Genomic DNA, 17,885 nt, shown 5'->3' on the forward strand with positions numbered 1-17,885 from the left:
CTTTATATGTAAAGGTGAAAACTTTTCACTGTGTTTACCCAGCAATACAATGTGTGAGATGTGATGTAATGTCACATGACTTTCTGTGTCAGTCTCCCTCAGAGGTCCTAGTTGTTAAAGGATAATGTCAGTAATTTTCTTTTTTTCAGTATCGTCAACATATCCTATGAAAAGACCAATAATGTTTCATCCAACTCTCAATTAATTTGTCCTATGAACAATTATTGTCCATCTAGCCTATTGTCCTTCTCTTACATGCAGATGCCTATACTGTGCTTTCCCATACAATTGCTCCTCAAAGATAAGTCTCAGCCGCTATCTCTCCAGGTCCTGAAGCAAGATGCTATCCCGACGCCCTTGTGGTGCATCGATCATTATTAGAAATTAGATTGACGCGTTAGCCGCTCTTGTGCCACGCGCGGTACATGCCGGTGAGTCACACTCGTGAGATCATCACTTTGGCAATCTGTCTTCATGCAAGTCGGCAATAAAAATATTTATATTTCGCTGATTTCATTTCGGGCAATATCAGTTTTTCATTCTCACGGATGATGCAGCGGTGACACTTCGCACCGCGTTTGTTTTTCTCATCCGTGGAAAAGCCAGTACTTTATTTTTGACTACAGTTGATTTATTCACACACTTAATGAAGGCAGAAGGTGCTTCAGATTAGGGAGGGCTTCTGAAATGCCGCGCAGCCGAGGTGGCCGCAGACGAAACCACGGCAACGCAAAACTATGTATAAAAGATGGGGAGAAGGAAGTGCCCGAGGCTGCTCCTCTCAGCCGTAAGATAATGATTTAATTTGACCGTTAGACGGAAATACGCTTCGGAGGTGTTTTCACGGCTAGCGATTTCCAAACCGTCTCTCCGCGGTTAAGTCTCGGCGACTGTGGTGATGTCTTAGTAGAGCCCCTCCCGGGTTTAAAAATAGGCAGCTGAGAGCGGGCGTGACCTGAATCCCGAGGATGGGATTTTGCTGTCCTAACAGGCCCTGCGGATTTCCATTAGTTATGCCTGAGAAGCCTAGCCTCTGATGTCAACGCGCTGGCCTATTTGAACAACATAAGCCTCTGCTGCCACCGCCGAGATGTGAATTATTCAAATTGTCCGAAAAAGCCTGTCCCGGGGTCACCGAGAGGTTCTCTGCGATTGGCCTAATGTTTGTTTCATCTCAGCACAGTGCTCAGCAGAACGCAGGGAAAATGGAGGCTTGCTCTCTCTCTCTCTCTCTATCTCACTGTGCATCTATATGTGGAGGTGGACTGTACGTACAGGTTATGAAACAGTAGGACAGAGCATCACGTACAAATCCTAATGCTCCATTTCTAGTAACATCAAATTTTCAGATGTAACTAAACAGGCAGGGCAGGACATTCCATGGGGCCAGTTACTAGACACAGTGATAATTGAAAAAACAATTACAACAACAACAACAACAACAACAATAATAATAATAATAATAATAATAATAGTGTAAATCATTGGGGGTCTATGAATTAAAAGGGCTGTAATTCCTACACGGATCACCTAATATGCATGTTAAAATCCTCAGATTAAAGCTGACAGTCTGCACTTTGTCCTCATATTCACTGTTTTATTTCAAATCTGGTGTGCAGAGCCAAAACAACAAAAATTGTGTCACCACATTTGCATTGAACTGTACATATAGAGTGTGTGAGCACGTGTGGGCGAGTGTACCTTTCGGGTAGTATGGCCTCTTGGCGCCATCTTGGTGAGGTCGTGCCTTCCGCTCTTCGGCAGCGCAGCTCTGCCTGGGACTGTGTTCCCGCCGGACGCCGTGCTCCACTCCCATCCTGTCTCTCATCACCTTGGCCCTCTCCGACTCCAGGGCGATGGCCTTCTCCAGCAGGGTCAGGTTGCCTTTGGCCATGTCGAAAGCCTCCTCCGAGCGGTCGGAGGTGACGGAGGCGGTGTCCTCGTCCCCGTCGCGGCCGCCGCCGCAGCTTCCTTCCTGGCCGTGGCCCATGGGGTAGCCCTTGGAGTTGGGGCTCAGCTGCTCCTCCAGCCTCATGAGGTTGACCATATCCGAGTAGTTCCTCTCCAGGGTGCGCCCGTCCTCCTGGAGGTCCTGCTGGCAGCTGGCGTAGACGGGGTGGTGGTGGTGGTGGTGGTGGTGGTGGTGGGACAGGTCGGGCGCGTGGTGGTGGGCGTGGGCGTGGGCGTGGGGGTGGGCGTGGGCGTAGGGGTGCCCGCCCCGCTCCGCCGGCTGGGTCTCGCTCAGCTTGCGCGCCAGGTCGTAGCACTGGCTCCTCAGGCACTCCAGGCTGCTGAGGCACACCTCCTCCTCCGTCTCCGCCGGCCTCCCGTTGCTGGCCGAGGCCCCGCCGACGCCGTCGGGCACGCCTCCCCCGGCCTCCGCCTCGCCGTAGCCCCGCCCGTCCAGGTCGTCCGCCATCAGGGCGCCGTGTCCCTGCGCCAGGAGCTTGAGCGAGTCCACCGTCTCCCGCACCACGTCGCTGTCCACGTCCAGGCTCAGCTCGCCCTTCCTGTCGCCCTTCTCGTTCTCCTCGTCCTCCTCGTCGTCGTCCTCGTCGTCGTCCTCGCCGGCGCTGTTGGAGGAGTTGCTGTTCATCTCGGACTCGGTCATGGCCTGGTAGGCCGCGTCCTCTGCGATCTTGCCCAGGTTCAGCAGGGACTTGGCCACCAGCTCGTCGTAGTTCTCGTACTCCTCACTGTTGTTGTCCTTCTCCATCGCCTGGCCGGGTTTGGGGTATCCGCCGTTCATCTGATTGTTCTCTGTTGAGGAAGGACGGAAACGCCCATCATTTCTGCACTGGATTATGCCAGAAAACTTTTCTGCGAGGAACGCGGGATATCAATATCAATCCCTCCAATGATGGGATCTTCGCACACAGTGTTTTTGCAAGGCTAATAAACTGGTTGCCTTCAGTGTACCTACTGCATATAGAAAGCCCAAGACTCTCCAAGGATGTTAAAAAACACAGGCAGAGTGAAGAGAAATTAATGAGATTGGCACTGAAATGATATTATTGAGACACAGAAAGGCCTCAAATGAGCTGAACTTCATGGACAGTTTATTTCCCCTATGATATCAGTACCCATGTGTATCTGAATGAGAAATGAAATGTCAAGACTCTCCAAGTCACAATAGCTGAATATATATCTACAGAGCTCATGATAGGACTTGCAATAAAAAAGGTGCTCATCATAGTAAAAAGAGACAGCAATTATTATTACAGCAACTTTACACATTTGTTAAGAGCATGTTTAGTGGACCATGAAATAAAAAAACAGTACCATGATTTTAATAGTTCATTAACAACCAGGAACATGGTTAAGCCATTACATGTTTTTGACAAGATCAGAACATTAACTGGACACACATACACACGTGGTTGTGTTTATTATCTTATTGTACTAGCATGTAGCCTATTTATTAGAATCAGCAGCTATTGCACAGATCAGATCCATAAATCATCAGCTAATTAAACGGATGCCTTGGTCTTATCATTAGTGTCTATTTCCAGACACTGATATAAAGATAGAACTGAACATTTCCAGCACTGTATTGATCACTGTGAATAATGAGCAGTTGGTGAATGTGCCTACTTACTGTACAGTATGCTAACTAGCTAGCAAGTTACTTATCAGTTCTGAATCTGAATCCCAAAACATTTTGTACTCATTAGTTTATCCAGTGGTTTGACACAATTTTTTTTTCTGTTTTCAGATGAAGTATTCTGATCACAGTGTGATCTGTCATTTGCTAACAAGCAAAATTTTGAAAGAGAACTAGCTAGCAACAGCTCCCTGTGACTCTTCCCTGGAGACTGTATGGGAAACAATACTTCTTGAAAGCATCCAGTATTTATCCCAGCCTAGCTCTATTGGAAAATACATTTGGAACCTAGTTACATTAAAAAAACTCAGACTGCATGCAAGCTAGCTTGTGAGCCTCATTACTACCCACTTTCTATAGAATCCGGATAGCAATCTTGCACCTGTGACCTGATTGACTGTTATACAGTATATACAATTGTTCTAATGCAGATCATGCTTTGTATTCATTTTAAATGCAAATTTATTTACAGTGATAAAGGGTTCTAATCTGTAGGATTAAAAAAAATCAGTACCTCCAAGTCAAAGTCATCACCTGTAGCTGCTTCAGATCTACATGTCTAGCACATTTATTTTACATTTTTTGCCTATCACACTCCAGTCATGTACGTGTGCACACAAAAAAGGAACATACACGCACACACACACACAATTCACAATTCAAAGGGCTTTGGTTTCAAGAAGAGAGAGAGAGATAAAAACAGAAAAAGAAATCTAAGAAACTACTGATGTGCCATCTCCAACATTAATTAAATAGATCACATTGGTTTTATTTCCCAAACATGGATGAATTGATGTATAAAATGAAATATTTAAAGACAAAAATATGTGATGTTCAATAAAAAAGGGAAATGAGCAATTAAAGTAATTAATAATCCAAATTTTCCAATTAAATATTTCATAGGGCAACATCCATTTCATTTCAAAATACCAAAGAGCAAAATGACCTCTGTGTGTGAACTGATTTCGCTGTGAAAATGTGGGCAGTCGTAACTGATCATACACCTAAATCACAAGCCATAAGATAATACACATTGAGCTATTTTCAATGAATAAAAATCAAACATAGATGCATACAAAGTGGCTACCATTCAAGTCCGAGCTCCAAAAAAAACCGAAGCTGACATTTGTGGCCGCAACCAAGCGAGAATCCGGGACTCGTGTCAACCCCGGAGCTGGAAAGCGTTTCCAAAGGACGCGGAGAGAAGATGAGCACTTCTGACACTTCCTGTACAGCAGCAAATATACACGGCAAAGTTGAAGTTAATAAAGACGAGAGCTACGTCCTCAGTTGCTCTTAGGGGCACTGTCACGAACGATCGCGGGAAAGGCAGCCCAAAAAGAAACGCGCCGTGTCCACTCCGCTGTGCTGTGGGTAAGCGAGGTGACCAGTCAACCGTCAATACCACTTCAGCCACCCAGTTCAACCATTCACGGCAGAGTATTTACAATACTTAACCACTCCTGTGTCAAACTTCAGTTTTGTTTTTCTAATTAAGAGGAAATTCTGAGAGATCTGATATTTAACACCAACAAACAAGGTTTGACAATAGTAATATTTCTGTGCTTATGTGATAAATGTAGTCATTTATCATCAGCATTTAAGGGTAAAGCACAGGTCCAACACTATGGAATGTACGCTAAACAGTTTCTGGGCTGCAGTGCAGTATAACACCACTTGTCACTCATACTAGTGGTGAACCATACAGTGTCTCTTTAAAATCAGCATAATCTGCCTTACACTCAGAGCACGTGGTAATGCGTTTTTATGGTTTTCGAGTGGAAGCACAGAAAAAAGATGGGCGTCGGTGAAGATAAGTCAAAGCTGGTGGGGATACACTGTGCTGTATTTCAGAGAGGGTGTGTGTGTGTGTGTGTGTGGGGGGGGCGGGGGCGGGCATTGTCTGCAGCCTTAATTCTAATGCTGTGGTTATTGTGAGGCAGATGCATGTAATAATTTATTTAAATAAGTGTAATATGGCAGGAGTAATGTGTCTCAGTTGGAGAGTGTCTGGAGGAAAGTGCATTATTGCCGGCGGCTAACGTTGTCTCTACCTTGGGGGGCCGCAACGCTTTTGCCGAATCAGCAATCACTTGAAGAAGCCATTGTTTTTTTTTTACAGGGGTTCCCACAGGTGAAGCCCGGATGCTTTATGTCTGATGCTGAGATGACATTGAAGGTCACAGGGAAATTATTCCAGAAGCACCTCAGGCTCCTCCAAACTATCTTTAGAAGTGGCTCCTGTTTCAGGGGGATTGTTTTCACCCTTACGCTCAATGCTCAGCGCCATCAGAAATTCTGGGTACGCTCAGCCTCCTTCGCCACAGCACCGAACGGAACGGAAAACAAACAAACCCATAAACAGGTGGATGAAACGAATCGCATAGGGCGCACTGTCAAAATGATGCTAAGAATGATAAAACGATAAAAACAGAGCAAACAACATTTTCCCTGGAGAAACTGTAATTCGCTGCTGTTTGTTTGCTTCATCTTATCATTGCCAACAATGTTACAGTACCGTCTCAAACGGAGCTCACTTTTTCTCCCGGGTGACAAAAACAAAAAAAAGTATTCTTTTGTGGCTTATGCTTACGAGCAACGGAGGTAAAGTGCCTTGTTCGCAGACATCCGAGCCTGCAGAAATATAACTGCCGTCTGCTGATAGATGTTTCTGGGCGGGAGATGAGTTTGGTTTCAGATGATCTCTGCTCCCCATCTGGGTTGTTCAGAAGGTTGTGATGTCAGGATTGAGATGTGTGGCGTGACGTAAAATCAGAGAAGCAAAGATGAAAAGAGCTCAACAGACATTAAAAGGGAACTGAACCATTCAGGCAAAGGCTGCCGTATGGTCTTACCGTGCCCGCGGCTGTGCTCTTCACGGTCTTCCTCCTCATCTTCCTCATCGTCTTCCTCCTCCTCCTCTTCCTCCTCATCCCCTTCCTCGCCGTCCTCCTCCTCGTCTTCCACGACGTCCTCCGCCGTTTCTCTCCCCCTCCCCCTCTCCAGTTCTCCCTCGTCCTCGTCCTCACCCTGCTCCTCGTTGTCCTCGGAGTACTCTTCCTCGTCGTCTTCTTCCACCTCCTCCTCTTCCTCGCCTTCCTCCTCCTCTTCCTCCTCGGCGTCCTCCTGCTCCTTCTCGTCCACCTCCTCCGTGCCGTCTGTCTCGTAGCACTCGTCCATGGAGGAGTTGTCCAGGCGTGTCAGGAAGGTCCTCCTCTTTGGGGCTGGCTCCTGCGGCTGCTTGTCTTGGGTTTTCCTCTTCTTGGCCAAAGGGCAGCCATAGACACTGTAAATAACACACAAAAGGGGCCACTTTGCATGACTTCACCTGTGAACAAGCACGTACATTATACCCTGTGAAACTGTCAGTATTCATTTATTCAGACTGACTTTATAAGTCAAAGGAGGATGAAATGTACTCTGAGTAAAATGCGCCTTGTCAGAGTTCATTCACGACTGAACATTTTACTGTGTTCTCTGTCCAAATCATCACTTTCGAGAGGCGGGCTTTGGAATGGCATATGAGAAACAGCCCTTCACTGAACTGACTCCTGCAAGGAAAAACATCTCAAAATAATGAAGTAAATTTCCCTGTTCCAGTTGTAAGCATCAACCTTAAGCGGGAAATCAAAGTTTACTTTACCAACCTTTAATTATTACACCCCTAGTAATCAGTACCAATTGTACTAATTGTGCTTTAATTGTTGCAAAGCAGCCTCGAAAATTATGTGTACTTTCAATATGAATTTGAGGCTATTTTCTTCTATGTGAATGCTGGGGACCAGTTTGCAGCAAGGTAAGGGTGATTTTCTTTCACACTCCTATCGTGTTAGCCACAACAGTTTCCATTAGCTAACTGTTACCTTTTCTTTGTGGTGGAGACGGGGAAGGGTATGAATCAAATGTAACAGTTGGCTAATGGAACATTAGCAGAGAAGTGCACCTTAGGAGCCAGTGGGTCCTGTGACCTGACACAGTTCTGTTCCCATGGGGACTGCACAGAAGCAATACATTCTTTCTGTAATTTTAATTATAACCATCAAGGTTGTCCCTATGGTTAATTTATTTACTTATCTATTCAGATTATGGAAATGACCAGAGATCTCATTGGGACATAATGTCTCTTTAAATAACTGACAAATAAAGTTATGACATTTCTAGTTGACTTGAATGAGCATTGTTTATTAGGACATCTATTTAAAAAATTACCCCCCCCCCCCCAACACTGTTCAACACTGATATACTTAGATACTAAGTACTTAGATAATGGCCAAGTTTGTAGGAATGCAAATAATTCGAGTTCAGCAGGGTGAGTAATGCTAAGGCATATTTCCTCAAGCATCTTGTCAGCAGAAGGAAAAGAGGAAATGGAATTACTCTCAAGTATTGGCTAATACTTTGATTACTGGAGCATGTTATTTTCATGGAAAATTTTCAAAGGGAACATACAAAAAAAGGCTACAATTCTATTATTTTGGCCCATAAAATGTACAGATGAAAGGTATAAGTAAAAAAAACTAAACTGACACATACTGTACCACCACATTGGCCTATGCTAAAAACATAACCAGTGGAACATCACGGAACTAAAAAAAAACCTCCATACTGATTCAATGAATCACCAATCCCTTCCTGTGACTAATAAAAAGGGTTGTTCGCTACACAAGAAACATTGCTGCATTGCACTTTAAGGGTACAGCACATGCAAATGCACAACTTTTGAACATTTTTTAAAAATGTTTATCAAATTCATGTTGTTGAAGCCTTCCAAAAAATCAGATGCGCTGTTCTGGAGTAATCCAGATTCCTCCTCTTTCAGCCAGAAAGATGTTTATAGTCATCATTTTGAGGCGCAGATCCATGTAAAATCAGAAGAAAAACAATATGAGGTCAACTGTGATACAGTTCAGTGGCTAATAGAAACTGCTGGACTATACTGTTTGACACTGCGTCCAAGTAATTTAGGAAAACCACTAATCATGAAGGAAAAACATCAGATGATCTCACTTGAGGGCTGGGGGAATTTTCCATTTGGACACGCGAAAAAGCAGATTATGGTTTCATATTATTTTTTCCAACTGAAATAATTGGAATGAAATATGACCTTCGACTGCTCATCAGTTGCAAGGCCCCTTTTTGGAAAGCAGAGGCAACACCTGCGAACAGGCGTCTGACATATTTCAGGGGTGTATTGATTTTTGAGGTAATGCGAGGGCCTTTGTCTGCACACCTGCTTGGTTGCTAGCTGACAGCCTGGTCTACATGCAGAGCCAATATAGGCTTTTCCACAGGACTTCCCAGGCAACTTTCACTGCTAATTCTATAACAAAAAACGCTCCTATGGACTCTATGGTCTCTATCAGATACTTTTCTACGCTTTACTGACCTTGTTCAGTGTATTGGAACCAATGAAATACTCTCAGAAGCTGCAAACCCCACCTTCTGGTCATATCGGCAGGCTCAATTACACCAGGCAAGATCAATAGAGCACAGAAAAGTATTTGAATCCAAAACAAATATGTATTTGACCCAGGTCTGGACTCTATGTGTGTACTGTATATAAGTCAAGAGAGCCATAGGGAATTGCATAAAGCGCACTGACTTGACACACTTCAAGGAGTTTCGTTCCTATTTACTATAAATAGGAGACACCCATCATCGTGATGCAAACGACGTCCACCTCTTGCGACCGGGGAAATAGCATTGGTCTGACCCCGCACCTACGCGTGACCTCATAGATCCGAGCCCGCTCAGAGATTCACAGTGGAGCGACAGCCTGTCCTGTGTCACACCTCTTGTCCTCTCCCCGGGCTGGCCAGCTCACGATCAATACCGCATGTGACCAAACATCTGAGAGGCACATTAAAGCCGTACTCATCCAGTCCCCTCCAAGTGACATCAGCGGTCTGTCTGTCCAGGTGGGGAGCAGACAGGGGGGGGAGGTAGGCAAGCGAGCACAGTGCGGGTGTGGAGGGGCGTCGCTGGTCTGACGTATCACAGCCCGTAGGAGGGTTTAAAGATACAATGCATGTACAGGAGAAATCTTAAAAGATTGTTGGCTTTAGGGGATGGCTGTAGAGGTCGGCCAATACATGATTACAGCCATGCCATGAACTGGCACCTTTCAAAAATAGATGTAATATTTTTATATATTCATTATTTATTGTCAACCTGTGTTTGAGATTTCTGTTTGAAGAACTGGCTGGACACAGAAGATAATAACAATGATTACATGTACTAAGGTCTTACATGTTGCTACCTTTTACAATGCTGTCCTTGGAATCCAAGTACTGTTATACTGCAGGTCCTCTCAGTATTAAAACAGTATTAACACTGGACCAGTCTCCATAGCTGACTACTTCTCAAAGAATGAAATCAAGAAAACCAAAGTTAATGTGTAGCATTCTTGCTCTGAAGTTGTGGTACGATGTTGCAAATTCATTAGCACATTGTCAAACAGCTATAATTCTGTAGTGTACTTTCAAGATTTCAATACAAGAGGCTTTATAAGGACAATACTTAAATCTGGCTTTCAACGCCGGCAGCACTGCTGGTTTTCATCCTTCCCCTCTAATCAGTGACTGAAGTAGACCTGGGACAACATGAGTGTGACATCTTTAGCCAATCAGTGGCATTACTGTAATCATTCAATTAACTATCAAGTAGAGAAGTATAACAGCAATACTACTGGCCATGAGATTTGAGTATCCATGACTTATGGAGTATCATCACTAGCTACGGTACCTATATTTGACTATATTTATATTTGCAATTGCTAGCTACCACATATGTAAGCTAGCTGCATACTATATAAATAATCTTCCACACTAGTTAGTTCTTCTATAGGCAAGTTAGCTTAGTGTGTCTGGGCATAATTAAAGCTGTTACTAATTTGCTAACCCACTACATGTTTTCCACTTGACTTCATGCCCTCCTGCCTGTCACCTAGTCTGTCTGTAAGAAACATAGCTTGCTACCAAACCAATGGTATGCTCGGTATTGAATGCTTCCATGTGACCTTGAGTACTTCTGTGTTTCTAGCTCACTGAGCATTCAGATTAAAATTGAACACAAATATAAATATATAACTTTGACACCACTCTCGATATAGTGCATGAGTACAATGAAGATTCTGTTAGAGAGTGAAGTTCAAAATTGCGCAAATAGCACTACTAGCTTTTTTTATTTTATCCACATTGTCCTTCACATAATGAAGTGAGTTTTTTTGTTGCTAATGTCATACATGGCATAAACAATTAGTCCAATATGGTCTATAAAATTAACATTAAAATGTGTTAGATAAAAAGATGTTGCACTCAGAGTTGAAGACAAAATATCTTTGGGACCAGCTAAGCTAAGATCAACACAGTGATTTAACTGATCTCTTTGTAAACTGGTCAATGCTAACTGTGTCGTATTTGACCAATACTATGAGCTAAAGTGGAGGGAAAATTGATTGTAGAATTGATGAGGAATTCAATGTTAAACCTTGCCAAATAATTAATTGTATTTTAATGAGTCTCTGCAACTTGAAATCCTTGGCAATAATGAGTGCGCGTGCTTCAGGAGGACAGTGTCACGCATCATTTCATTACTTATGCTATTAAAAGCTTGTCAACCGCAAGCCCCAGTCCGTCTCGAACACTGTGCCATATTTGTATCCGTGCCGCACCATAACATGAGCAGGAAGGGGGGGGGGGGCGGGTGATAGCAGTGGCAGAACAGAGAACGGTTTTTCACGTTCGCATGCCAGTTGTCATGGGAGCGCGCTGCTCGCTGTGCCCTATCCGGCAGCATCTACAGGCACGCGGTCTCCATGGTGATATCCTCCACAGAACCCAAGAGGGATTTGCCATCCCTGCAGGCAGACGGAGAGAGAGAGAGAGAGCGAGCGCAGAGTGATTTTAAAAAACCCGACAGACTTCCCTGCGAAAGGCAGAACAAAGGAGCTGCCGGAGTTCTCCTGCATTGTGCTGGCTCCGAGCGCTCTGGGACCGCGCCGCTCGATAAAACCCCCGCCGTTCGTTAAGTCCTGGGTGCGGGAACAGACCAGGTTTTTGTAAACATTAAAAAATATATATATTTGGCAAACAAAAGCTCTCAATAATTAGTAAAAAAATAAATAAATAATTAAACCAACATGGTATTTTCCTGTTTTACGCAAAAATTAACACCGAATTTCAGTGTATTTTATGAATGTAGAATCCGGGGTAAGATCAGAGTTAAAACGGGGGTAGCCGTGCGCAAAACCCAGTTGGTCTGCTTTGCTGCTGTCGATGCTTGAAGAGGAAGCGGCAGCAAGGAATTGAGGGAGAGTGTGAGAGACACAGACACAAGGAGAATAGCAAACGAGAGAGAAAGAGGCATAGCTACAGAGAGAGATAGGAGAGAAAGGCACAGATGCACCGAATAGGACGAGACAGAGAGAGCTAGAGACAGATAGAAGGAGAGAGAGAGGGAGAGTGTGAAAGAGAGAGAGGGCAGCAAGAGATAGAATGAGAGAGAGAGAAGGATAAAAGGAGAGAGTGCGGGGGAGATTGATCCACTCCATACAGTAAGGCAGCCTTGAGACAGATTGGTGACTCTGGAGGTGCTCTGAATGGACAACTGTCTGGATAACTGACCGACAGTAGCCTTCGGACCTGTCTGAACATCACTGTCCAATACAAAAGAGGGATTCACCAAGGCCTGACAACATGGCATGCCACAATCTCTTTATCTTCCCTTAAAAATATATACATATATATATGTAAGAGCCACAAATACATACAAATATTTCTCTGACATAAGACATAAGGAGACTTCAATATACAGTATATTTGCTTCTCACATACATTTACAGCTGATATTGGTTATATTTTCTAAGTCAATTGAATACATAAGACAATGATTGGTTGAAGTGATACGGGGCTTCGGGTGGGCGTGGGTGGCAGAGGCTCAGGGAAGGGCGGAGCGGCGTAGCGGTGTAGCAGCGTAGCGGCGTAGCGGCGTAGCGGTGTAGCGGCGTAGCGGCGTAGCCGGTCTCGTTTTGATTAATGCGGCCTTATCGGGATTCGCAGAGCGCGCGACAGCTCCGCCGAGCGTGTTTTAAAAACCCGAGGGCTCTCCGCGGAAAAGGTGCCGGCCGTTTGATCGCGCCCGCCGAGCCCGCGACGCTCCGCCGGCTGCCCGCCGCTCGCCCGCGCGACCGCCCGTCCTGGCCGAGTGCCCGCCGCGGCGCTATCTGCCAGCCTGATAGCCAGCCGCCGCCGCCGCCCGGGGCTGTGGCTGGAATCCGAATGAGGGGCGCGTCGGTGAGAAAAGCGCTCGACTACTCCGGCTCTGGAACACGCCGCGGCGCAGACAGGCCATTATTCACCCCCCCCCCCCCAACCCCCCCGTCCTCCCCGTCCCCCCGCCCCCCCAGCTGAAGCCTCGGGGTATGCGACGGCAATCAAACTCACGCCGGGCTGGCGGGGAAAAGGACGCCTATGCGTGCGCACGCGGACGCCGCGTTTGTACGAAGGCACCGTGGTTTGTATAACGGGGCCCGCGCGCAGACAGCTTTGCCCGTGGAGGAAAAGGACAGCGTTCGAATCCCGCCATACAAACGGCTCGGCCTGCTTGCTGGATTCATCGGACCGAGGCGTAATTCTTTACGTGTCGTCGGTAGATCGGTGAATGGATAGGACTGTCTTATTTTTATGTGACATTTTTTTATTCCAGGAGGTTTTTCTTGAAATCAATTAAAGTTTTTATTTGATTTCCCTTTTTGGTCTGTATTTGATGAAATAAATTTTTTCTTTTTTCTTTTCATATTTTTTTTCCCCTCTATTCAGACAGCAGCATGAAAAGCTAGCTTTTATGTGCCGGACTGAGAAATTCCCAGAGCGTCAGAATGAAATCGGTTTTGAAACACGATGCAGCGCATTGACTGAGACCAGAGGTTAAGTTCTAGAATCACCCATCGGCCCAGAGACCTACAGAACACACAAGCTAAACGAAACTAGATTTGAAATTCCTCGTCTCTTCTAGGGAGACTTTGTTAATGTCAGCTGTTTGATGTCCTGTAAAACCTCATCCAAAGTGTAAGATCGGGTGGAGCTGGACCCTCAAGATAGGAGATTATCCCTATTTTTGACGTAGCAGTATATTGCGGGGCCGTAATCCACAATCCACCTCTGCAATGCTATGAGCTGAATACAGATGGAGAATGCAGTGATTTTACAGTCTTTAGGATTCTAAGCAGGCATGCTAAAAACAAGACAACTGATGTGACCCGTATAATTACAACAGACAACTGTATTCCTCAAGCTGAAGGTAGCCCAAATGAATGTTAAAATCTTGGATAAGGGAGCACTGCATGATAACAAGGATGCTGTATAAGTATAAGTTAATAGAAAGGACTCTAGACTTTTTAGTTTTGGGTTGGAAACCCACTATAAGGGCAATGTCTGCTCTAAGTAACTGAAACATTACTTCTAAAAATGTTTTGGGTAAAAATATATAAGTGGTTGGAATCTTAATATATAAGTTTGATTATACATAATACTAGGCTGCTGTGGGAAAGGCTATCTGGTCAATACTAATAAGTAAATAAGCAATTATCATAAGGCAATGGCTGCCTGTTACAACTGTATGGTGTTTGTTTCCTTGCTTCTTTATACCTGCATAATTCAACATTCACAGATTTGAGCATGATTAATTAATAAACCATCTTGTATATAACCCAAAAAACTATGTTCTCTGTCAGGTAGAGTGGATGTGTGTCATGTTCCTGTCACGATATATGGCGTATTCTCCGTCTACTAATTCTGACTGGTGGAAATCGGCAGCCATAAATTTAATAGGTCAGGTTATTCCTCCTTGATGGTCACTGGAGAGCCTGTATTTTTTACTGGTGTGTTGGACAATCCAGATGACATCTGGATCTTTTGGCCACAGGTGTGTTCATCCACCAGCGTAAGAGCTGGTGGTGAGCATCTCTAGTACCGCCACAGAATGAGGACAGTTTATTACAGGGGGTGTCAAGATCAGTTTTTTGATGATCTTTGTATTGACAAAAAGTTCCTGGGCGGCAATATGTGTATCAGTGTTGGTTTTTTCTCCAGACTCTGATATTCATTTCTTGATTAGCCAAATTAATTATCTTGCATTGCTTGATAAAAAAGGTTACATTATATATCTTAAAACAGCATTACCGAAACAGCAATATTTTACGGTAGCATAGCTTTGAGAAAGTTATATCAGTGCTAATATATAGAACCAAATGGAAAATTATTAAAATACCCCATGCTTAAAGGCAAACAGTGACAGTGAAGACTGCAGCCTTCAGTATTCTCTGACATAAAGCAGATATATGCGACACACATCTTTCTGCTTCAAATCCCAGGAGCCGACACTTAAACCTTGAAGTTTACATCAATAAAATATGCTGCTGCGGAGGAGGGCCCTGTTTGAGAAGGTATATTTCTCTGCAAGATCATCTGGCAGTCTTATATTAAATGCAAATGGTGATACTTGGGTTCCTTGCTAAACATTTGTCAATGTGCAGCACGCAAGCAAAGGCGTTGAGTCCTCTTGCCATGGCAGGGAGGTGGGGGGGGGGTTAGCGTTCGATTTCTGTCGAAAGTTCCCACTTGAACCCGGCAAGCTTTCTTTTTTTTTTTTTTGCCCTGAACTGGCCTCTTTTCTCTCCCCCAAAGCCTTATCGCCTTCCCCTTCTATCCCAACAGCGCCCGTAATTCATCATCTGGTATTCTTTTCTCCGAGCCAGAGGTCTAACCGAGGCGTAATTTGTCTGAGCCGAACCTTCGGTAATTCCCTGCAAAACAGTTTAAAGGGGCGTGTTGATCGCGTGACACGAAAATACATGCTTTTTTCAATCATTTCAAAAAGGTGGAAATAGCAGTGCGGGAGCGGTGATGATTAAACCTGGCCTGAGCAGGATGGATTTCACGGTTCAGCAGCTCGGTGGGGCAGACATCCAAACAGAAGCGATTCCTATTTTTAAAAAATTCTCTTAAATCACCTCAGAGACAAAACTGCACATAAAAAATGTTTTATTTTATATCTTTATTTTATATCGGATATAAAAACTCCACCATTGGCGACACCTATTCCACAGTAATTATTCTTATAGCCAAAAAGAAACCATTAAATTAGGCAGCTTTAATGGAATGTCTCAGCCATTATAATATCTAATCAGTTACAGGGAAGCATACAGACCAATCTCAGAAAATCAGAAAACCCTCATTCACGAGAGAGATTCTAGTGAGATTTACTGCAGTAAATGCAGGTTACTGATCCACTGCAATTTTACTAATTCACTGCAAAAGTCAAAGTGCTTTAATATAATAATATCACTGCAGCCTCTCTTATTATCTGTTCTCTGGAGTTCTGCTCAAATCCATGTCAATAAAATTAGTATTGTCGCAGAACCGCCAAAATCCTGGAGGGATGTTGTCAAAAGCAATGAAAAAAATCTGTTTCGAATCCAGAAGCCAAATCCAAGGTATCAGTATCAAAGTATTTTTAATAACTAAGATATATATATATATATATATATATATATACATATATACTTCTTTTCTACTGGAGTAGAAAACACATTCCTACAATGCAATAAAATGCAATAAACTTTTTACTAAATGATTTCGATTCTATATGCTCCGTTTGAAGCAGTTCGTCTGTAGGCTTTTGGAAGTGCAGTGGCATAAACAGACTCGCACGTACGTTTCCAGATGCATTAAAAGCCTTTGTTAATCACAGTGCGCCTGAAATAACAGGATATCACGGGCACATTCATGCCAAAGCTGCGAGAGAATAATTAACATACTAACGACGGCACCGTCTCGTGGCTGCTGTCCGACAGTCAGAGCACTTCTATAAGTATGCAAATGAGGGCGGCGCGATCGAGTGTGGAAATTAGCTGGCGACGGCGGCCGAGCAGCCCTCGCTCATTGATGGATTGTGCCCTTGCGTTCGTTTTTCGCCCGCTTTTTTACCGTCTTGCGAAGCGACGCTTGGCCAGGGCGGCGCGGTGTGTCAGGTACAGGCGATGTTCTGTACAGGGTGTGAGGGGGCGGCAGGCACGCGGATGTGCCCATTGTTATTCCGGGGGGCGGGGGGGAGGTTTGTTTTTTGGGAGGGGCAGTGGGTATGGCTAACTGCAAGCTGCACCATCTGTTATTTTTTAATTTGCTGAAACTGAACAAAGTGGTTAGTTATGGCTAGTCAGTCACTGAATGATGCGTATGCACAGGTTATAAACTTAAACTCACCATGGTGCAGAACTGCCTATAGAAACATAATATTCCATTGCACTTGTTGAGAACTGTACAGTGAGGAATGTAGCTTTACTGCAAAGAAACGCTTGCTATCATGTAAATCCTTGTACACAATCGGGGAGAAAAAATATTCACGACAGTCATTTCCAGCTAACTGAAGATTCAGCTATCAGAGAGTGACATACATTATGCCTCTCTCATTCCTAACAGTCTATAATACTATTTGGATGTCATTATAGTGGAGCATTTAAACATCCCTCTATCAGTCATCTGTTTAAAGATAACATCAATTACAAAAAGAATAATTTCTACTTTTCCGCTGCAGTGACTTGACACTTCCTTAGAGTGTGTTGGCATTTCCATTCTCTTGCTAGAGAGACAACAAATAAACAAGTCTGTTGTAATGCCTTACATGATGAAGACACGGCTGCCATTTGTGGTGAAGCGAAAGCTCTGCTCAACCTTTGTAAAATTGAGATGCATTGGTGTTTCATGTCTTCAAAAATAAATGACTTGAATATTTTTTTTTTTCAAAAATTCAAGGACATACTCCCGCTGCTATGCGGTTACCAACCGAGGGTTTATGAGCAGGCCTTCAATCCAACACCAGGGCAGCCTGAGCGCAACTGGTTTGGTGGGCATATTCAAATCACACTAAGAGCTCCTTCATCAGTGTAGAAGAGATTCAGTTCCCCATAGTCATGACCTATATGGCTGCCGGTGTGTCGCTAACATTAGGTTTAAAGGATGCCTTTACCTTCTGTGCCGCGCATACTTGCCACTGACGTGCCCGCTGCCATCGCAACCTGGGGTTGGGCAGCTGAAATGATAAGAGATGGGACTCAGCAATCAGACGCTGGGCAATTAACATCTTACTTCCAAACCATCATTGCAGCTGGGCTGTAACTTACTAACTGAGAAGACGAGAGCAGTCTTAGGAAAACATGATGGTTAGGCCCTTTAGTTTTGGTTAATGCATTATTATGTGAGTGGCCCTGGATGCTTGGACAGTA

General features: G+C 44.3%; 1 protein-coding gene across 12 annotated transcripts in view; it reads right to left on the reverse strand.

Annotated features, from left to right (window-relative positions):
* The window catches only part of myt1la (myelin transcription factor 1-like, a), a 73,847-nt gene that overhangs the window by 28,710 nt on the left and 27,252 nt on the right, over positions 1-17,885 (reverse strand). For 10 of the 12 annotated variants that reach the window (XM_064339775.1, XM_064339774.1, XM_064339773.1 and 7 more), the window contains 4 exons: positions 17,630-17,692; positions 6,460-6,890; positions 6,198-6,320; positions 1,702-2,760 (listed from right to left, as the gene is read on the reverse strand). In XM_064339775.1, coding sequence (XP_064195845.1) covers positions 1,702-2,760; positions 6,198-6,320; positions 6,460-6,890; positions 17,630-17,692 — 1,676 coding nt within the window. The remainder of the gene's footprint in view (positions 1-1,701; positions 2,761-6,197; positions 6,321-6,459; positions 6,891-17,629; positions 17,693-17,885) is intronic. The other 2 variants (XM_064339776.1, XM_064339780.1) reach the window with 1 other exon arrangement.

Source organism: Anguilla rostrata, chromosome 6 (genome assembly GCF_018555375.3).
Source record: "Anguilla rostrata isolate EN2019 chromosome 6, ASM1855537v3, whole genome shotgun sequence".
Classification (NCBI taxonomy): domain Eukaryota; kingdom Metazoa; phylum Chordata; class Actinopteri; order Anguilliformes; family Anguillidae; genus Anguilla; species Anguilla rostrata.